We start from the raw sequence: 23,227 nt of genomic DNA on the forward strand, positions 1-23,227 counted from the left end.
CTCCATAAAAAGGCACCATTTACATACAAAGGAATACATTCCGATAACCTAAAAAGCCTGAAATGGAGTGAGTCTAACTGTCAGTGCATCTTAAAAACAAGCAAGGATTTTATCTGGTGTGTTCAAGACCAAACGGCTTCCCTAACTGCAATATGGTCACAGTTATGCGCACAGCTGATCAGAACTTATCCAGTGACAAGGCAGGGCCCAAATCGGACACCACCAGTAGGAGCAACAGCCCTCCCCATGATAAAAACATTAAAAAGAACGAGAAACAACGCACTGAGGTTGCTTTTAAAATTTCCAGAGAACAGCAGCTTCCTCGTTACATACCGTCATGCCCAAAAGGCATTTAGGAGGGCAGTTAACCAAGAGAAAAAGGCTCAGGAATCTCAATTCTGGGTTAAACTGGTATGGGAAAGTAAACAACAGAACTCAAAGACATTCTGGTCACTTGTCAACAACATCGATCGAAACATAACATCCTTTGGATCAGCGAACATCCAGGAAGCAGACTGGATCTCGTACCTAACAGAGCATTTCCAGGCACAAGACTACCCTGATCGCCCTGGATTAACATGGGCTTCTGACACTGGCGCGGGCATAACATCGAACCTTCCACCCGATCAAATGCAGGGGCTTACCTCATCCGAGGAAATGTCTGAAGAAAGAGTAGTCAAAGCACTGACGAAAGGGAGACAAGACGGAGCACCAGGCCCGAATGGCCTGCCGCAAAGGCTATTCAAGTCCGACGTCCCTTTCTGGTCCAAGGTGCTATCAAATCTCTTTAATTACACCCTGAGCTATCAAACCATTCCGGATTCTTGGAGAGGTGCTATTATCCATCCCATCTATAAAGCTGGAGCACGAGGCAACCTGAACAACTACAGATTAATTGCCTTGCTGGATATAGAGGCAAAGCACTTTGCAGGCCTCATTTTGGAGGATCTCCGACAATGGGCAAAGGATAAAAATCTGATTCCCTTGAATCAGACAGGGTTCGTTGCCAAATCAGGAACAATGACAAACTTATTGGCAATCTCCACCATCATTGACAAAGCCCTTACAAATTCCAAGTCGACTTTTTGCTGCTTTGTCGACTTCAAAGCAGCATTCGACAGGGTGCCTAGGGCTGCTCTGTGGCAAAAACTGAGGCAGTGGGGAATTCCAGACAATATCCTGAATCCCATTATCCTGCTGTACTCCAACACAAGGGTTCGAGTGAAGTTAGGGTCTGGCGCACATCTCTCCCGGAAAATCTGGACCTTTCGTGGTGTCAAATAGGGTTGCGTGCTGGCCCCCCTTCTCTTCAATCTATTTATTGCTGACCTATCAAGCTCGTTAGAGAAAGTAATTAGCCATCCACCAAAAGTAGGAGGCACGGCATTATGCAATCTCTTATATGCCGACGACCTGGCACTGTTCAGTCTCACCAGAGTGGGGCTACAGAGACTTCTTGACGCCTTAATGCATTACACGGTCAACAACCAGTTAGAAATTAACATGAAAAAAACTATGGTTGTTCCGTTTGGCAAAAAACGTTACAGCGGTGGAGGCTGGCCAATAAACAAAGAAAGCATCTCAATTGGCCAATCGTACAAATATTTAGGGGTCCATTTGGACTTCAGGGGCAGTTTTACCAAACAGAGCACTGTGATTGCAGCCAAGGCTACAGCGCTAATGGTATCCTTGGCTAAGCTATCGAGGAGACTCTCAGGCCCCACGCTCTTGCCTTTACTGGAAGTGCTTAGAGCAAAGATCGGGCCCACACTTTCGTATGGCATAGAGATTTTTAAGGGTAAAATGAACAATTCCTTAAATAAACTGACAACCAAACTCTATAAGAAATTGCTTCACCTGCCGAGTTCCTCCTCGCCAGCTCAGGTCAGATTAGAGTTGGGCTTAATTAACTACGAATTTTCTAACGTTGGCTCATATCTTAACCTGATCCACAAATTAAGACAGGCAGAAGCTGGTACCCTAGAACTCCTGGTCTGGAACGAAATCAGTGTGAGCAATCCGGGGGGATCATTCGGGCGCCTCCTAAATGACTATATCCAACAAATGTCTGCTGCGGATCTTTGGGCCCTTAATCCAAGCCAGACCGCTTTCAAAAACACAATAAAAAAAGTTATAAGACTGAAATCCCTGATCATGGACAAAGCTCTCCTTGCGAAACGTAGCCATGCTTGGGCAGTAGCCAACTCCTATAAACGACTATCCCCGGCTAATTACCTTTCGATAACATTTTCTTATCATCTAAAGCGATGTTTGATCGCTCTAAGACTGGGAGACTGGCGCTTCCTTCAAAATCTCCCTGTATGGCGTCGAAAAAGGGTTGATCAAATGTGCAGAGGGTGTGGGTCAGCAAATGAAACTTTTTTGCACGTGCTTTGTATATGCCCTTTCTTTATTCCCCAATGCAGACGCCTACTCAGGCCAGAATGGAACAGGCTGGGAGTCCGGACTTGTAGACATGCCATCATTGCTGCTCTCTCCTTAGAGAACACTGTTTTAAATATAAAATTGGCCAAATTCGTTCAGCTAGTTTATAGTCTTTTAGAAAAACTGGACAACCGTGCAGATAAACATGTACTTTAACCTCATCTGCATAGTCCGGGAGTGCTAATTTCTAAATTGACATGCTACAGTATGCACTGATAAGAAGGCCAAATCTTATTTTGTTTTTACTTTCTTCTTTTCTTAAATCTCTTTTAATCTGTAAAATTGTATTAATGTGCTGGAAGAATCTTTTAAAGATATGTTTTTATATATCTAAATAAAGAAATAATATACAAGCTGAAGACATTTATACTTTTCAGGTTATATCATACGTTGCAATATTCTGTGGTTTATATATGTGCAAGAGGATCTAGAATGTGCATTGTATAAAAATAATTATTTATTATGAATGTATTTATGTATGTTTTTATAAATTTAAAATAATTTAAAAGAAAGAAAAAAAGAAGTAAATAAAAAGGAAAAAATATATATTTTGTTATAACAGGAGTATTATCTGTATAATTTGATCTTTGGGTCTAAGGTTTAATTGCTTCACAGTTTATTAATGTGCACTGTGCCCGGTGCAAAATCCTTTTCCAAACAAATAGCCATGATATATGTAACATGTGACCATGTTCTAATACCGCAGACTTGCCACAATAATTGCTGTACCAACGCAATGGATACTGTTGAAATATGATGATGAATGCACTGCACCGCACTTTATTATTCTTTGTTTATGCTGACTTTATTTTGTTTAAATAATAAAAAAACTTAGGCCCGGTTGCGCTTGATCTTCTTCAGCACTCTGGGCAGAAGTGGTATAGGCGGAAAGGCGTACAGAAGATGGCAATTCCACTGGCGACGAAAAGCGTCGCCGAGCGAGTGCCACCTTGGAAATTCCAACGTGCAGAACTGCTGACATTGCGCATTGTCTTTGGTGGAGAACAGATCTAACCAAGGCTCTCCCCACTGCTGAAAAAGACCTTGCACCACCTCCGAGTGAAGAATCCATTCGGGATCCATCATGCACCTGCGGCTGAGTTCGTCCGCCCTGGCGTTCAGAGAACCTGCCACGTGTTGAACCACCAGGGACATGCCCTGATGTTCCAGCCACGTCCAAAGGTGAAGAGCCTCCTGAGAAACGTTCCACGATCCCACCCTTCTCTGTTTGTTGCAGTATCACATGGCGGTGGTTTTGTCCGTGAACACCTACACTACCCTTCCTCTGACAGAAAGAAGGAATGCTGCCAGTGCAAGACGAATCGCACGGAGCTCCAGAAGAATGATGTGGAGTCCAGACTCCACCGGAGACCAGAGGCCCCTGATCTCCTCCTCCCCCATGTAGCCACCCCATCCCAGGAGTGACACATCTGTCACCACTGTGAACTATGGTTGGAGAAGGGATCTGCTGTTGACCCAATTCTAGTTCGCTAGCCACCACTGCAATTGGTGTGCAGTGCCCTTCGAGATCTACCTACCATCTAGTCGAGGGCAGACAGGACCTGAGCTAATGTCAACATTTTGAACTTCTATTTCCATTGGATGCGGTTGATGTCCCTGAGATCCAAGATAGGACGCAGGCCTTTGCCCTTCTTGGGTACCAGGAAGTAGTGGGAGTAACAACCACGACCTACTTCTGGGACAGTTTTGAGACTAATCAGAGATCGTAATAGAATCAGGTTATATTGTGCAATATCTATACATTTTCTGTAGGCTAGTGCCAGATGAGGAATAAGAAGAATTAATTACATCGGAAATCATGATGGAGAAATAGAAAAACACATCAGCTTAAAATATAAGGTATGGAATGGAATTTATTTTCGGTACATACCTGAAATTGCGATGGGGATGCAAAACCGTTTTCTTATTTAAAATGTGCTATTGAAGGAGGAGGTGAGATCCGAAGGATGCATTTCATGGACTATGTCTTACAACATTCTTACATGATTTCTAGGTATATACTACATCGCTACCAATTACTTTGAAAGAACTGGCGCAAAATAGCCTATTTGAAAGGAAGAAGGACATATACGGAGGAAACGGACTAAGCGTATAGTTGTTTTTGGACACACTCCGTTTATTATTGATCGATATTGGGAGAATATAATAACATCCCATCTCAACATTTATTGCGGTAGGAAGACTATATGCCTTGTTACATGACTTTTCTGTGTGTCCTGTTGTGTGGCATTAAGATCTGAACTCGTAGGGATTTGCTGCTGACTTTTTCATATGGCCATGGCTGGCTTCAATGGTGGTTGGGATCAAGGGTTACTCACTAAGAGAGTTTGTACCCGGGATACTGCCCCGCTGATAGGGTGGGGAGAAATATGAGAAGGGTACAATGTGACCGCATATCTCAAAAAAAAAAAAAAAAAAAAAAACCTGATGGAGAAACTATATGGTTGTAATAATAACAATATAACATTTTCAGTTTGATAACCAATGAGTTTTGGCTGACAATGTAATTGAATGGTGCAAAGTATTGATTACAGTTATTTGTGAATGATCATAACAATGATGACGCTGTTGCCAATATTTGAAAATGAAATGGAGGAATCCGTGTGGATTTACTTTCTAATACATGACCTAGTGAAGGAATCTTTTGTCTTCAGTCTTAGTTTCACTGTGTAATATTGGTGATTATACAGTGAGGACTTTTATCCAAGTTGAGTTTGCAGCACATACAAATGATCCAAGAAATTGTTGAATCAGTATATGCTAAGAATACTGCAATTTTAAGTGTAAATGAGGTTTTTAATGTCTTTCTAGATATTTAATGTTGTCTGTTTATTATTTCACGTGTGGGTTATCTAGAAGTATTCACAAGGGTTTTTGTATGTTTTATTTTTTTGTCTCACAGCCCTGAAGAAGTTCCGCTTGACGGAACGAAACGCGTTGGCTGGTACCTTAAAGGATTATTAAAGGAACATTGAACTTTTTTGGCATTTACGGATTCAGCGTCTCTTATTTTGAAAAATAATTCTCACATATAGAACTTTGTCAACCACACATACGGTGGAGATTGAGAAAAAAAATAACTTCTTTGGCGGTGCATTTCAAAGCTTGGTTCATTATTGATTTTTCCCAAGGATTTGGGATATACTCTCAGGGCAGGGAGTATTTGAAGATTGCACGCTTTTTGAAAGATTGAGTTTATACTAACTTTGGTGATATATTGGGTTGGTGCTTTCAAAGGTTTAAAGTGGTCCACTGCCCACATTGTTTTGTGTAATACTTCTGGGACAGGGACTAGCTTGATAGCTCCCTTGGCCAAGAGAACCGAAACTTCCTGATGGAGCTGGGTCAAGTGATCCTCCGACATGCGATGGAGTGTTGGTGGCATGGAGGGAGTGGTGGTCACGATGGGAAGGGAGTAGCCCCTTTGGACTATCTGCAAAACCCACCTATCTGACGTGAGGTGATGGCAAAAGTTGTCTTGTCCTGCAGCTGCGGAGTCCCCAAAACCCAGCAGACCTGCCAGCTTTGGCCCAGGAACCAAGACTTCACGAGGGGCTGCGGAACTGTCCACTGCATCCTACAGACAGCACAAGAAAGACCGAGAGGACTCCGGCCCCACCAAAACCCAATGCCACCATTCATCAATGCACCCAAACCCCTCACCCCTTGTCGAAGTGAGCCAATAGTGTCAGCATGGTACCCCAGCCCTCAAAGTATTGAGTCCACGGTGGAGGGACTCCTCGTGCACACCCCGACGTCGCCTGCAGACTCTGTTGGCAAGCCCCCCTCAGCCGTGAGTGTTGCCGAACTGAGAAACCTGACACCTCAAAGACCCTTTGCACCTGGACACCCCGTGACAAGGAGAAGAGGACCAAAGGTGTCCCCACAACCCACAACATTGCAAGAACCAAAGTCACTCGGTTTCACTGGTTTGGTCTCACAGTTCCCTCCTGCAGCCTCTTTCTACCTCGACCGTTCTCCATAGGATAACATTCAGCACCTGATGCTATTTTGCACACTAGTGCTGCTGGTGGTGTTCTGCTGGTGCTGCCTTGGACCTTGCCCACCACTCACCTTAACTACTGGAAAAGGGTTCCATAAATTGCTGACAAGAACTGGTAAACCGCATACGATTTTCCTCCCACAGTCTAATCTTGCAGAACTCAGAAAGTGCGACTTTTTGAAATGAAAAGAATTCATATTTAAAAAAGTACCAACCTGAAAAATTTTCTTCTGATGCCTAAACAAATAAAAAGATACTTGCTAGTTTTACAAATTGGTGTGGATCTTCCTCTTGAGTTGTGCATCTCATTTATTGACCATCGTGTGTATTTTCAGATGTCTTGCATTCCTCTGTGTTAAGCCTAAGGCTGCTCGACCACACTACCTCCTAACAGAGCACCTTGAGATTGCCAGAGCAAGTTCCCCTGTCCACTCATAAGGGAACCCTTGGACTCTTTACACATTATATCTCTTTATGATACTTCATACATACAGTGACCGAAAGCCAACCAATGTTAAGCAATTGGTGGACATTATGCCCACAGTAAGTTTCTGATATGGCCTACAAACGGACTTTCAAAACCAGATAACTAAAAGCTGTCAGGTAAGCAGGACCGAAATACTAAAAGTAAGAAAAAATACTTGACAACAAGTATAGTTTTCTAGCATTAGTTGTAGTTCTAAAACTCACCTTCGCTTCCATATTCTCCACCATGAGGCTACAAATACATGACAAATTGTATTTCTCAGTTTACCATTGAAACCAGCAGCAAAGCTGCACTCACACGTGCATGAGTTGCTCTATAAAGAGCATCAGGAGACTTTCTCTATGTCCAGCTGACGTTAATAGAAAAACTACAAATTGGGCTGAAATGGATGGTGGCTTACGTTAGGAGACCAGGCAAGTCCTTGAGATTAAAAAAAAAGCTTCATTGGGGTCCCTTTACAAATATATAAAGTAACAGAATCTTTTAGAGACTTTTTTATGTTATCTTCTCTCTGGTATAATGAACTGTGGTCAAATTTTTATTTTTAAACAGGGTTATCATGGATTTTCAATAATTTTCAGACTTTAACTGTAGAAAAAAAAATTGTCACCTACCTTAGGTCAAGACCTTCCAAAAGGACTTTAGTTAGTCGCTTCAAGCGGTCTACAAACCCCTCGCATCTGAATATTGTGCTCCCACACACACTGCCAGTGACTAGGAGTATAGCTGCTATGACTCCCAGCTGGGAGAGATGGATTTGAATCTCCTGCAGTCGACCACGGTCAAGTAGAAGAGTCTGCAAAACAGCGAGGGATAACAGCCGGTCTTGAAGTCATGGTGAAAAGTACAAGCAAATTTAAATGTGTACAAAAATAAATGTTAGGCTCTAGGCAGCTTGTCATTCCTTGCATACCTCTGGATATTTGTCATCTTCGCTGTTCCAGCGAAGCAAATTCATGTAGGCGTGGTTTAATACCATAGTCGGACTTGGCACCATCATGTTCCCTTTAGCTGGTGATGTTGACAACCCATTGATTTCTGTAGATGTGGAGTTTTTGACAATGTTCAACTCTGCTGCCGCCTTTTGAAGCCACACTGTAGTGTCATCCAGGGATCCTGAAACCCAGGTAAAGAAAGAGCTTGAGGGTGAAGACATGCAAAAGTTGGAAACTTAGGGCCACATGTACGACGGTTTTTGGCGTGCGCAAATGGGTTTTAGACCTGTTTGCGCATGCAAAAAACCTGTGACCCATGCACTAAACTTATTTTGCGAGTCGCTAATTAAATAGCGACTCGCAAAATAGGGTTAGCGACTCGGTTTTAGAAAGGGGCGTTCAGAGGGTGTCCCTTCCTAAGAGTTGGACCAACACCAATGTAAGAATGTTTTGCGACGGCAATTGCGGGCGCAAAACATTTGCAGTTTACCACTCTCTTCAAGAGGGTGGTAAACCATTTGCAAACCGGAAGGTGTCCCCAGGGAACCACTTCCCCTTTGTGAATGGGTGCGCAAACATTTTTTCAGAGCAGGCAGTGGTCCCAGGGACCACTACCTGCCCTTAAAGAATGAAACAAAAACGTTTTTCTTTAAGGAAGGAAGGTCGCAAATTGCGATAGCCTCATTAATATGCATAAGGCATGCAACTTGCGACCCCACTGGGAATTGCAAACAGTGTCTTAGACACTGTGTACATTGAAAACTACGACTTGCAATTTGGCGCAATTTGCGAGTCGCAATTTCCAATGGTCATACATCTGTTCCTTAATCACAATGGGTCACCAGGATGGTATTTTTATGTTCATATTCGGTATTGAATATGCTACTTACCAGTATGCATCTGTTCTTGGCATGTAGGGCTGCTAACATTCATATCTTAGCATTAGATCGCCGCCTAGTGTTGGGCTCGGATGATTGCACATTGTTGTCCTGGAAGAGTCTTCGAAGTATCCTGAGATAGGTGGCTCCTCCCCTGGACTACAGTGCGCATGGGCATCGGCTCCATCCCCAGATTGTTTTTCGCCATTGTGGCAGAAGATGGAGTGAAAGTGTAAAGGATGTCCATGCTAATGAATAAATACAATAGTATATCTGCAGCTGCGACAGGCACCGGGGAGGAGGGCGGGCGATATGAATGTTAGCAGCCCTACATGCCAAGAACAGATGCATACTGGTAAGTAGCATATTCAGTTCGAGGCATGTGGGCTGCTAAATTCATATCTTAGCATAGAATACATAGCAGTCCCTCCATCAGCGGCGGTTGCCCGTGCCAGCTGCAGAAACCTGAAAAAGTGTCTTGAGAACAGCCTGTCCTACAGCTGCTTGCTGCTTGGAGTGCACATCAACACAGTAGTGTTTTGTGAAGGTATGTGGTGTGACCCACGTGGCTGCTCTGCAAATATCCTCTAAAGGAATGTTCCCTAGGAAAGCCATGGATGCCCCCAGTTTGCGTGTGGAGTGCGCTCTGGGGGGTATTGTTAAAGTGCGCTTGGCTTTTTGATAACATATCTGGATGCACTTAACAATCCACCTGGCTATCCCTGCTTTGGAAATTGGGTTGCCTTTGTGTTGTGGTGCGAAGGCAACAAAGAGTTGTTTTGTCTTTCTAAAGGGTTGTGTTCTGTCTATGTAGTACATCAACGCCCTCCGTACATCTAAGGTATGGAGCATTCTTTCCGCCACCGTTTGCGGGTTTTGAAAGAATGCTGGTAAGTCAATAGTTTGGTTAAGATGAAACTGTGACACCACCTTAGGAAGGAATTTAGGGTTAGTGCGTAGCACTACCCTATTTGGGTGAATTTGAATGAACGGCTCTTGTATGGTGAGCGCTTGCAGCTCACTGACACGCCTCAGAGACGTAATAGCTATTAGAAAGGCCACTTTCCACGTAAGGAATTGGAGCTCACACGAGTGCAGTGGCTCAAATGGTGGCCCCATCAGTCTGGTGAGAACGACGTTGAGGTTCCACACCGGAGCTGGTGGTGTTCTTGGGGGAATGACTCTCTTCAGACCTTCAAGGAAGGCTTTAATGGCGGGCACTCTGAAGACAGAGAGGTGCTGCCTGTTCTGAAGATAAGCCGCTATGGCTGAGAGATGTATCCTAATGGAAGTGTACGCCAGATTGCACTTGTAGAGATGTAACAGATAGCAGATGATGTTGGGTATAGATGCATCTAGTGGGTTGATGTCATTGGACGTACAGTAGATGACAAAACGCTTCCACTTAGCAGCATAGCATGCTCTAGTAGTTGGTTTCCTCGCCTCCTTGATGATACTCATGCATTCTGGAGGTAGGTTAAGGTATCCAAACTCTAGGACTTCAGGAGCCAGATCGCCAGGTTGAGCTGTTGTGGATCTGGATGCTGAATGTCTCCATGGTTCTGCGTCAAAAGACTGGGCGTGAGGCGCAGTCTTTGATGCGGCACCACTGAGAGTTCGAGGAACGTGGTGTACCAAGCCTGTCGTGCCCACGTTGGAGCAACCAGGATGAGAGTCATGGAGTGCTGCCTTAGCTTTCTTGCAACCAGCGGTATTAGAGGGGCTGGCGGAAAAGCATATGCAAATTTGCCTGACCAGTTCATCCATATCGCATTCCCCTGCGACTGTGGGTGAGGGAACCTGGCGGCAAAGAGTCGGCATTTTGCGTTCTCCTTTGTTGCGAACAGGTCTATCTCCGGATGACCCCACTGCTGGAAGTACGGGTGGAGAACAGAAGGGTGTATCTCCCACTCGTGCATCTGATGGCTGTATCTGCTGAGCAGATCCGCCATCTGATTGTCCTTGCCCGGGAGGTGTTCTGCCATGAGGAAAATGTTCCTCTGAATGGCCCACTTCCACATGCTCTGAGCCAGATGAGACAGCTGTGGCGAGTGGGTGCCCCCCTGTTTTTGAATGTAGTACATCGCGGTCATGTTGTCCGTCCGGACTAGCACGACCTTGTTGCTCAGATGTACAATGAAGGACTTGAGCGCCATGAAGATTGCCATCAGTTCCAGATAGTTGATGTGCATCTTCTGTTGCTGCGTCGTCCATAGTCCCTGCACTGTGTAATTGAGCACATGAGCTCCCCATCCCTGGAGAGATGCGTCCGTCGTCAGGACAATCTGCGGCACGGGCTCGTGGAACAGTCGGCCCTTGCAAAGGTTGTGTGGAGTCCACCAATGCAGAGAGTCGTATGCCCGACTGGTAACCAACACTAGGTCTGTCAATTGCCCACGAGCCTGTGTCCACTGATTCGCTAAGCACTCCTGGAGCGGGCGCATATGTAACCGTGCGTGAGGGACTATGAAGATGCAGGAGGCCATCATGCCTATCAACTGCATGAACACTCTCGCTGGCAGGGAGTGTCTTGGTCGGAATCGTTGGATCAGTGACTGAATGCTGTCGATTCTGACTTGGTTTGGCTGAGCCATGGCTGTCAGGGTGTTGATTGTAGCACCCAGGAACTGCCGGACATGTGCCGGCTGAAGATGCGATTTTGGGTAATTTAGGGAGAAACCCAGATCGTGAAGAAGGTGAATTGTAGTCGACATGTCTGCGGCGCACTGTTGCTCTGACTTGGCTTGTACGAGCCAGTCGTCTAGGTAGGGGTAGACATGGATATTCTGCCTCCTGAGGTGCGCCGCCACCGTCGCTAGACACTTGGTGAACACCCTCGGGGCCGTAGTGACTCCGAAGGGTAGGACTTTGAACTGGTAGTGCCTGCCTTGAATAGTGAACCTGAGGTATTTCCTGTGTGACGGGTGTAGTGGAATGTGGAAATAAGCATCCTTGAGATCTAAGGTCGCTAAGAAGTCTCCCTGGTTTAGCAAGGGAAGAATCTGCTGTAGTGTAAGCATATGGAAATGCTCTGACAGTATGTACAGGTTGAGGGGACGTAGATCGAGAATGGGCCTGAGAGAACCGTCCTTCTTTGGAATAAGGAAGTACAGGGAATATACCCCTGTGCCTTCCTCCCCCACCGGCACGAGCTCGATTGCGCCTTTTTGCAGCATCGCCACCACTTCCTGCTGCAATAAGTGCAAGTGCTCTGCGGACATAGGCCTTTGCCTCGGTGGGATGTTGGGTGGAGTGGATTTCAGCTCTAGGCAATAACCATACTGGACTAGTTGTCGCACCCACCTGTCTGTGGTGATGTTTCTCCAGACGGGCAGGAACTGCTGCAGTCTCCCCCCGACAGGTGTTATGTGGTCGGGGGGCAGTGACAGAAAGTCACTGTTTGCTTGGAGTAGAGGTGCGGGAGCTGTTGTTTCCTCTGCCGCGACCTCTGTTGCTGTTATTCCTATAACCTCCCTTGTTCTGTTTAGTGAACGAGGATTGCGCCCCACCTTTGGAGAACTGGGATTGTTGACCCATCTGTCCTCTGGTGACTCCACGTGCACCTGAGCGACGAAAATTGCTGCCACGAAACTGTTGGGACTGCAGGGCCCCCATAGACTTAGCAGTTTCCGTGTCCTTCTTTATTTTCTCTAGGGTGGTGTCAACATCCGGACCAAACAGACTATCAGGATTGACTGGCTGATTCAGAATTGTTGTTTGAATATCCTGCTTAAACCCTGAGATGCGGAGCCAGGCTTGTCTTCTCAGCATAACGCTAGTGTTGATAGCCCTAGCAGCTGTGTCCGCAGCGTCAAGTGCACACTTGATGGCTGCGTTTGATATTAGCTTACCCTCCTCAATAAGCATTTTGGTGCCTTCTTGGAACTGTGGGGGCAGGTGTTGTATAACCTGTTCTAGGGTGTCGTAGTGCGCCCTATCATAACGCGCCAGGAGCGCCTGTGTATTTGCGATGCGCCAAAAGTTTGCCGCCTGTGCAGCCACTCTTTTGCCTCCTGCCTCAAGCACTTTGGACTCCTTATCCGGGGGAGGAGCTTCACCCGTTGTCTGGGAGTTGGCACGTTTCCTGGCATTGGCAACCACAAGAGAGTCCAGTGGCAATTGTCCCCGGATGTAGACGGGGTCCGCAGGTGCAGGCCTGTACTTCTTTTCAATGCGAGGGTTGACCACTCTCGCCCTCGTAGGCTCCTTAAAAATGTCCCCAGCATGTTTGAGAACACCTTTCAGCATAGGAAGTGTCTTTACTGTCCTTTCAGATATGGCAAAGGTGTCAAAAAGGAAGTCTTCCTCAACCGGGTCGGCATGCATGTCCACATCATGATTGGCCGCCGCCCTTTCAATTAGTGCATGAAATCCTGCTGAGTCCTCAGTCGGGGATGCACGTGCATTAAAGGTCTGCGGGTCTTGGCCCACACCTTGGGTGTTCTGGTCACCAGTGTCGTCGTATGAATCTGGTTGTACATCAGGTTCATCGATAGGGAAATTGTACTGCTCATCCTCATCATATTCCTCACCCACAGAGTGTTCTGGGGAGGGAGTAGGGCTCCGTCTTGGAGGAGGCTGAATCGGTTCCGTGAGGCCTGAGGCGTCAAGGGGCACCCTCTTCTTTTTCATTGGGATGACGTAGGGGTCCACCGGCTCAGAAGTGATCTTCCGTTTATAGAGTGTCAGCTTGCCGGTGGCAGCATCGATGAAATGCTCTGAATCGTCTTCCGATTCGAGCACACGACGGGGAAGAGGGTCAGGCAGCGAGGAACCCTGTTTCGGAGCCGATTTAGTCGAAAACGCTTTCGGCGCCTCCTTAGGTGGCAAGAGAAAGAGGAGTTTCCCAGAAGGCTTAGCCGGAGCGCCCTTTTGCGGCTGCGGTAATGGCATAGGAGCCGATGGAGCAAAGGCTTTCTCCCTGATTCTCTGCAGTGACTCCGCAATGGGGGACGGTACACTGCCAGTGGGTTTCGTCGCCGACAAGGATGCTTTGAGCTGTCCCTCGGATCCGACGTCCTCTCGGGCCTTGTGCGTTTTGGGCGCGGAAACCGTGTTCGGCACCTCCGAATCTTGAGGCCGGGGCGCAGACTTCTTGTGCGTAGCCTCTTTGGAGCCGACCTTGGCGGGCTTGGACGGCGCCGTAGCCGCTGATCCGTGCCGACCATCTTTCTTGGGGGCCCCTTCTTCGGGCGTCGGTTGCGATTTCGGAGCATCGGAATCGACAGACTTCCTCGGCTTCTGCGGACCGGAGGTCGACGGAGCCGACGGGGTGACGGGCACCGACTTCTTCACAGGCACGGCAGCCATCTTAGGGACACTCGAGTCCTTTGGTTTCAGTTTCGATTTCGGGTCGGCCATTTTAGGTGTTGACGACCCCGATGGTTTCAGTTTCTGTTTCGAAACTGCGTGCCCAGCAAGTGAGTCCGTAGCCGGGCCCGAAGGCGGGGCTGTGGCTTGCGGCAACGGGTCCTGGGTAAGGCCGACAGGCGATCCCGTGTCCCGGTCGGTATCCTCGTAACCTTCGGGGCAGAGCTCGTCCGCTGAGCTATCCGCCGCGGCCCCATAAATTTCATCGTCGTCTCCTACCTCTTCGACGTACTCGAGGACCTGACCCGCGACTCCGTCGTCGTCTCCCGGATCCGCCTCGACCTCCGTCTGTGATGGGGAGATTTGTAGATGGTGACCCTGGACCTCTTCTTCCTGGTCGCCGAAGATGTTCTCCGGATCTGGGGCCGCTTGCCTAGCTTCCAAGCGCACCGCGCGCCGAAGCTTGAGAGTTTTCTTGGAGCGGAACTGTGCACAGGCCTTGCACTTGCCGTCGTCGTGGTCCGGTGAAAGGCACTTGTTACACACGGGGTGTAGATCGATGTGTGGGTACTTGGACCCACAGAGCGGGCAGTATTTAAACGGGCTCCGCTCCATGTCCGTAAAGGCTTGCAGTCGTGTCGCGATGAGAAGGCCTCAAAGTTTAGAAAGCGAAGAAAACTCCGCTTATTCCGGCTCCAAGAGACGGAAGACTCGAGACCGAGCGCAGACAATACCGACGCAAGAAAATCGAGGCCTTTTGGCCGGTAAAAGATAGATTTACTTGGTTCCGACAGTAAGACGTCGAGACCACATCCGAACCCAATGGCGGAAAAAAACAATCTGGGGATGGAGCCGATGCCCATGCGCACTGTAGTCCAGGGGAGGAGCCACCTATCTCAGGATACTTCGAAGACTCTTCCAGGACAACAATGTGCAATCATCCGAGCCCAACACTAGGCGGCGATCTAATGCTAAGATATGAATTTAGCAGCCCACATGCCTCGAACAACCCATTATCAAGTATAAAGAAACCACCCGATAGCAGAGAATTATTTTATTAAGCGCAAATGTAAGGGCCTGATGTTGGAAACGAGTCCCTCTCTCTGTTGTTTCAATGGAATTTCAAGATTATTGCTTTAGAGATTTTTTTTCATTTGGCTGGATAAACATGTTCACACAGAAAAAATAAAATAAGAGGCACACTTTCATCTGGCATTTTTTTACTTTCCAAGAGTAAAACTTTCACCTGCCATGTGTACAAAAATGGTTATTAATTGGGATGCTCCATCATGTTCATTTTCTTTAGCTTTATTAGCACTACAATATTTGGACCCAACTGTAATGTTCTAGATCTCGTTTTCAATTAGAAAAAAACATATTTTTAGATTTATTTTTTGCAAAGAATGGGGTAACATGAAACGTAATACTATAAATTACATTTGGGTGGAAAAATATATTTTTTATAATCTTTTCTACAGAGAAAAAAAAGGTGCCATGGGTTATGCTTTTTTAAACCTTGAAAATAATGTTGTCCCCATTCCACTAGGAATTCCAAAACCTGCACAGTGCCATATTACCTTGCAAGATCATTTAGCCTTTTAATTTTTACATGATAGACATGTGACAGGATCGCTTTGTTAACTTTATTCTACTTTCCTGGTTGACAGGGAAGAAAGTGGGAGGTTTATGAATGCAAATACCTAAAAGGAGTACAGGGATTACAAGTAATTAAAAAGTTCCATACCTGTAACTGTGAATCTCTAATATTTGTATATTACATCGATTCACATGCTTGAATTATTTCATGTCGTCAGGCTCTGAGAAGACTCAGGAGTCAACGTAAAATAGTAGTGTAGATGTACAATCAATAACATTTAAAACAGCAGTAGACTGTAAGTAGTCAACCTCATGAGACTAAAACTTCAGGTAATAAAACTGAGAACTCTTCCCCTATCAGAGCCTTCCAGTTCCCAGATTTCCAAGCATACTGAAGTGTAAAAAAGTGAAATTAGAACCTCATAAAAGGGGTGGAGGGTGAATGAAAAGATGTACTGGGACACTGCTAGTCTCACTACCAACTCATTCCTGGTCAGAACATTGATGCAGTAATGCTTCATGAAAGTACACATAGCTGCTCTGCAGATTTCTTTTCAAGATACTCCAGCATGGGATGCTCTATAACAATTTCAGAAAGTGATCAGTTCATTCTTGCATGAGCCAGTGTGAAGATGCAGAAAGAATGTTGGTAAAGAAATATTCCAATTTATATGAAATACAGGATGAACCTAAGTAGTTAAATTCATCTTGTCCACAAAGAATCACAAGTATGGTCCTTGGCAAGAAAGTGTGTGCAATTCAATCACCATCTGTAGGAAGCTGGCACTTTTACCAAAAAGAGGTATGCTGGGCAAGGAGCCCAGATATCCCTTAGAAGTGGACAGGGGCTTGCTCTAGCAATTCAAAGGTGCTCTCGTAGGGGGTAGTCTGGTCGAGCAGCCTTAGGCTCATCAGAGAGGGCTGTTAGACATCTACTGCATACACAGTCAATAAATGATACACACGACTCAATAGGGAGATCCACACCAATGTATAACACGTATCTTTATAAACATTCAGGCACCAAAATCATCACGATCAAGTAGGAAAATGCTACTTACCAGTATGCATCTGTTCTTGGCATGTAGAGCTGCAGATTCGTATACTGTGCATTAGATCGCCACCTGGTGTTGGGCTCGGATGATTGCAGGTTGTTGTCTTCTTGGAAGAAGTCTTTGTAGTCACGAGATAGGTGACTCCTCCCTTGGACAATAGGGCGCATGGGCATCGACTCCATCCTTAGATTGTTTTTCGCCATGATGGGAAATGATGGAGTAGTAGAAGGAAAGATAAAGAAAGGATGTTCATGTGTGTGCATCTAATTAAGATGATAACTGGAACAGATACAAGTTCCGGGGAGGCGGGAGGGCGTATACGAATCTGCAGCTCTACATGCCAAGAACAGATGCATACTGGTAAGAAGCATTTTCCATTCGAGGCATATGAGCTGCAGATCGTATACTGTGCATCGATTGTGCAGCAGTGTCTCCCCTAGCGGTGGTCACCTGTATCCGTAGCAGTATTTTGAAACCGAGTTCTAAGTACAGCTTGGCCTACTGCAGCTTGCTGCTTGGCCTGCACATCAACACAATAGTGTTTAGTGAAGGTGTGTGTTGTAGACTATGTTGCTGTCTTGCATCTGTCCTCTAGTGGTATATTTCCTAAGAAAGCCATAGAGGCCCCTATTTTGCGAGTAGAGTGTGCTCTAGGAGGAACTGTCAGTGTACGTTTAGCTTTTTGATAGCATATTTGTATACACTTTACAATCCACCTGGCAATTCCGCCTTTAGAGATGGGGTTGCCTTTGTGTGGGGGAGAGAAAGATACAAATAATTGTTTTGTCTTTCTGAAGGTTTTTGTCCTATCTGTGTAGTATAACTGGGCTCTTCTAACATCTAGGGTGTGTAAAGCCCTTTCTGCAACAGAGTCTGGGTTTTGAAAAAACACAGGTAGCTCTACTGATTGGTTAAGGTGAAAAGGAGTGATAACTTTTGGCAGGAATTTTGGATTAGGCCTAAGAACCACTTTGTTGGGATGTATTTGAAAAAATCGTTCTTGTATTGTAAATGCTTGTATTTCACTAACTCTTCTGAGAGAGGTGATGGCAACAAGGAAAGCAGTTTTCCATGTTAGGAATTGTAATTCACACTTGTGTAAAGGCTCGAAAGGGGGTCCCATGAATCTTGTAAGGACAACGTTTAGGTTCCATACCGGGGCAGGTGGTAACCTAGGTGGGATTATACGTTTTAATCCTTCCATAAAGGCTTTGATTGCAGGTACTCTGAATAGAGATAGATGCTGTCTATTCTGTAAATAGGCTGCAATCGCCGCCAGTTGCAGGCGTATGGAAGAATAAGCTAAATTGGACCTTTGTAGGTGTAGAAGGTAGCAAATGATATTTTGGATGGAAACATCCAGTGGATCAATCTGATTATTGTCACAATATATTGCAAATCTTTTCCACTTAGCGGCATAACACGCTCTGGTAGTGGGTTTTCTAGCCTCTTTAATTATGTTCATACAGTCTGGTGGCAGGTTTAAGTAACCAAACTCTAAGACTTCAGGAGCCAGATCGCCAAATTCAGTTGGCTTGGTTCTGGGTGTCTTATTTCTCCATGGTTCTGTGTTAACAGGGAGGGCGTGAGCCTTAATTTTTTATGTGGAACCAGTGAGAGATCTAGCAGTGTGGTGAACCACGGTTGGCGTGCCCATGTGGGAGCTACTAGTATTAGTTTGAGAGACTGTTGTCTGAGTTTGCGCACTACTAGTGGAATGAGTGGAGAGGCGGAAAAGCGTACGCAAATCTGCCTGACCAGTTCATCCATATTGCATTCCCCTCCGACCGTGGGTGTGGAAACCTGGTGGCGAAGGTTGGGCATTTTGTATTTTCGTGGGTGGCAAACAGATCTATCTGTGGATGCCCCCACATTTGGAAGAATGGCTGAAGAACTTGTGAATGTATCTCCCATTCGTGAATCTGTTGTGACTGTCGACTCAACAGATCTGCTATCTGATTGTGAATTCCTGGAAGGTGTTCTACCGTGAGGTGTATGTTTTGAGGAATGGCCCATCTCCAAATGTTCTGTGTGAGCTGGGACAGTTGCAGAGAGTGTCCCCCCCCTGTTTTTGTATATATTACATGGCTGTCATATTGCCTGTCCGGATTAAGACAGTTTTGTTTTGTATTTGCAGTTGAAACGTTTTGAGTGCAAGGAAGATTGCTAGCAGCTCTAGATGGTTGATGTGGAACAGTTTTTGTTGGTTGTTCCATTGGCCTTGTGTGGTATAGTGTAAGAGATGGGCTCCCCATCCTGTGAGGGATGCGTCTGTCGTGAGCACTATCTGTGTAACGGGTTCTACGAACGGCCGTCTCTTTGTCAAGTGTTTGATGTTCCACCATTGCAGAGAGTGATCTGTACGACTGTCTACCAACACCAGGTCTGGAAGCTGACCTTGAGCCTGATTCCACTGTTGTGCTAGGCATTCTTGTAAGGGGCGCATTTGCAGTCTTGCATGTGGAACTATGAAGATGCAAGATGCCATCATGCCTATTAGTCTCATGAACACTCTGGCTTGGAGAGACTGCGGGTGTTGAAAAATGGAAACTAAGGTCTGAATGGCCTGTATCCTGGCTGGACTGAGATATGCTAGAGCTGTAGATTTGTTTATGTTAGCTCCTAGATACTGATGAACGTGCGAAGTCTCTAGGTGCGACTTGGTGTAGTTTATTGTAAACCCTAGGTCGTGCAATGTCTGAATTGTTTGCTTTGTGTGTTGTACACATTGGCTGAATGATTTTGCTTTTATGAGCCAGTCGTCTAGATAAGGGAAGACATGTATCTGTTGTCTTCTGAGATGTGCCGCTACTACTGCTAAGCACTTTGTGAACACTCGTGGTGCTGTTGTGACCCCGAATGGAAGGACTTTGAACTGATAGTGTTGTCCTTGTATGACAAACCTTAGATACTTCCTGTGAGCAGGATGTATAGGAATGTGAAAGTAGGCATCCTTTAGGTCTAGTGTTGAAAGAAAATCGCCTTTTTGTAGTAGTGGGAGTACTTGCTGCAAAGTGATCATGTGAAAATGATCTGATTGTATGTAATGGTTGAGGGGCCTGAGGTCGAGGATTGGGCATAGTGTCCCGTCCTTCTTGGGAATTAGGAAGTACAAGGAGTAAACTCCTGTTCCTTGTTCCTCTAAAGGAACTACTTGAATAGCGTTCTTTTGTAGAAGTGCTAGAACTTCCTGTTGGAGCAGAGTCATATGGTCTGTGGACATTGGGCGTTGCCTGGGAGGTATGTTTGGGGGGGTTGCTGTGAGTTCTAGGCAGTAGCCATGTTGGATAATTTGTCTTACCCACCTGTCTGTTGTGATGGAATTTCAGACAGGTAGGAACTGTGATAATCAGCCACCCACAGGGGTGGAATGCTGTACGGGAGGCAGAGGGAAGTCACTGTTTGGGAGTGGTAGAGGAGCGGTTGTTGTTATTACCTCTGCCTCTTCCCTTGTTATTATTGCCTCTGTATTCTCCTCTAAAGTAGCCTTTATTAGAGGAGGTCTGTGTGTTTGTCTTCAAAGATGACGTTGTATCTGCGCTGGTTTGCTTCGAGCCTCCTCTATAAAAGGAACGGCGAAAATAACTTCTAGTCTGTGTGGATTGTAGTGCACCCATAGACTTAGCCGTGTCTGTGTCTTTTTTCATCTTTTCTAGTGTGTTGTCTACTTCCGGCCCGAACAATTGGTTTTGATTGAAGGGCTGGTTCAAGATGGTGGTTTGAACCTCCGTCTTAAAGCCTGAAATGCGTAACCATGCATGTCGTCTGAGTATGACACTAGAATTGACTGCTGTGGATGCTGTTTCAGCTACATCTAGTGCACATTTGATTGAGGCATTAGATATTAATTTGCCTTCTTGTATGAGCTCTGTTGCCTGATCTTTGTATTGATCTGGGAGGTGCTCCATTAGTTTTTCTAATTGGTCGTAGTGAGCCCTGTCGTAGCGTGAGAGCAGGGCTTGTGTATTTGCTATGCACCATATATTTGTAGCTTGCGGGAAACACCCATTACAACGCAACTTTTACAACGCACTACCATTACAACAAAATTTTTACAACGCAAAAACCATTACAACGCATGTATTTACAACGCATGTTTTTACAACGCAGGTACCTTTACAACGCATACCATTACAACGTAAGTATTGGTAAGTATATAATTATATTTTAAATTTTATATGTTTGGTTTTTTTTAAGGGGTATTTTTAGGGTTAAGGGTCAGTTTTGAGTTTTTGGGTTAAGGGTATTTTTAGGGTTCAGGGTCAGTTTTGAGTTTTTGGGTAAAAGGGTATTTTTAGGGTTCAGGGTCAGTTTTCAGTTTTTGGGTAAAGGGGTATTTTTAGGGTTCAGGGTCAGTTTTCAGTTTTTGGGTAAAAGGGTATTTTTAGGGTTCAGGGTCAGTTTTCAGTTTTTGGGTAAAGGGGTATTTTTAGGGTTCAGGGTCAGTTTTCAGTTTTTGGGTAAAGGGGTATTTTTAGGGTTCAGGGTCAGTTTTCAGTTTTTGGTAAAGGGGTATTTTTAGGGTTCAGGGTCAGTTTTCAGTTTTTGGGTAAAAGGATATTTTTAGGGTTCAGGGTCAGTTTTCAGTTTTTGGGTAAAAGGGTATTTTTAGGGTTCAGGGTCAGTTTTCAGATTTTGGGTAAAAGGGTATTTTTAGGGTTCAGGGTCAGTTTTCAGTTTTTGGGTTAAGGGATATTTTTAGGGTTCAGGGTCAGTTTTGGGTTTTTGGGTAAAGGGGTATTTTTAGGGTTCAGGGTCAGTTTTGGGTTTTTGGGTAAAGGGGTATTTTTAGGGTTCAGGGTCAGTTTTGGGTTTTTTGGGTAAAAGGGTATTTTTGGGGTTCAGGGTCAGTTTTGGGTTTTTGGGTAAAGGGGTATTTTTAGGGTTCAGGGTCAGTTTTGGGTTTTTGGGGTAAAAGGGTATTTTTGGGGTTCAGGGTCAGTTTTGGGTTTTTGGGTAAAGGGGTATTTTTAGGGTTCAGGGTCAGTTTTGGGTTTTTGGGGTACAGGGGTATTTTTAGGGTTCAGGGTCAGTTTTGGGTTTTTGGAGTACAGGGGTACAGGGTAAAAATAAAATAAAATTAAAATTAAATTTAAATTAAATCAATTAAATGAAATTAAATGAAATGAAATTAAATTAAATTATATTATTTTCAATTATTTTTAATAAAAAAAAATAATATATACTTACCAATACTTACGTTGTAATGGTATGCGTTGTAAAGGTACCTGCGTTGTAAAAACATGCGTTGTAAATACATGCGTTGTAAAAGTTTTGGCGTTGTAAAAAATTCGTTGTAATGGTATGCGTTGTAAAAGTATGAGTTGTAACGTCATACAACCGTAGCTTGCGCAGCAATCCGTCAATAACTTTGGATTCCTTGTCTGGTGGGGGCGTGTCACCAGAAGTCTGAGAATTATCCCTTTTCCGTGCATTGGACACTACTAAAGAGTCTAGTGGCAGATGTCCCCTAATATAGACTGGATCAGATGGTGCTGGTCTGTATTTCTTTTCTATTCTTGGATTTAATACTCTACATCGTACCGGGTCTTTAAAAATTTCTGGAGCATGTTTAATGACTCCTTTGATCATTGGTAGTATTTGCGTAGACCTTTGGGATTTCTCAAATGTGTCAAGTAAAAAATCCTCATCAATGGCATCAGAGTGCATTGAAACTCCGTGGTAAAGGGCAGCTCAATTTAAGAAATGATTAACCCCCATACTATCTTCTGGAGGGGAAGATTTTGTTGGGGAAGACTGAGGATCAGGAATGTTGGGTACATGGTATGGATCTAAATCATCATCCTTAGGATATTCTGGATTGACTTCTTCATCTAAAGGGTATGCATGTGGCTCTGGTATGTCATTCCCCCCACCTATATCATACTCTTCGTCAGTGTGGTGTGATGATGCAGGAGGCATAGGAGAGGAAGAAGTTGAAGGAGAGGAAGGGTGCATTGGAGAGGTTGCGCAATCCTTCTTTTTAGCAGGAACCACAGGTAGAAGTGGTGTGTCTGCTGGTGTCTTCTTGTAAGGAACAGCTTCCACATGTCCAGTTTTTGGGTTAATATAGACTCTTTTTTGTTTAGGATCTGGTCTAAACAGTTCTTCCTCTTCTACAACCTTCTCGGCGTCGATTTCTTCCGTGCCGGTAGTGGTTGTTTTATGTTTTTTGCTGTAGGAGGCGTTATTGAGTTCGGTGCCGAAGTTGGTTTCGGCATGGTAGGCTTGATAGAAGGTTTAGGCGTCTTTGTATCAGGCCTTGTAGTCTTTGGTACCAATGGAGTTGAAGCTTTATTTATTTAAACTTATAAAGCGCACAGCTACCCGCAGTGGGTTTCCCGGCGCTCAGGGACAGACTAGAGAAGAAAAACTTGCATGCTGATTTTGCTGAAAAGAGGCTTTAGATTACTGCTGAAAGAGCCAAGTTTTAAGTCCCTTGCGGAAACGAAAAAGATTGGTTTCTGTCTTTAGGGTCACAGGAAGAGTATTCCAAA

The 23,227-nt window shown here is 45.1% G+C and overlaps 1 protein-coding gene across 2 annotated transcripts in view; it reads right to left on the minus strand.

Annotated features, from left to right (window-relative positions):
- TCP11 (t-complex 11) overlaps window positions 1-23,227 on the minus strand; it is a 323,210-nt gene that overhangs the window by 150,522 nt on the left and 149,461 nt on the right. For both annotated transcript variants that reach the window (XM_078644306.1, XM_078644305.1), the window contains exons 7-8: window positions 7,870-8,072; window positions 7,571-7,752 (exon numbers count right to left, since the gene is read on the minus strand). In XM_078644306.1, coding sequence (XP_078500432.1) covers window positions 7,571-7,752; window positions 7,870-8,072 — 385 coding nt within the window. The remainder of the gene's footprint in view (window positions 1-7,570; window positions 7,753-7,869; window positions 8,073-23,227) is intronic.

This window comes from Lissotriton helveticus, chromosome 5_1, assembly GCF_964261635.1.
Source record: "Lissotriton helveticus chromosome 5_1, aLisHel1.1, whole genome shotgun sequence".
Taxonomy (NCBI): domain Eukaryota; kingdom Metazoa; phylum Chordata; class Amphibia; order Caudata; family Salamandridae; genus Lissotriton; species Lissotriton helveticus.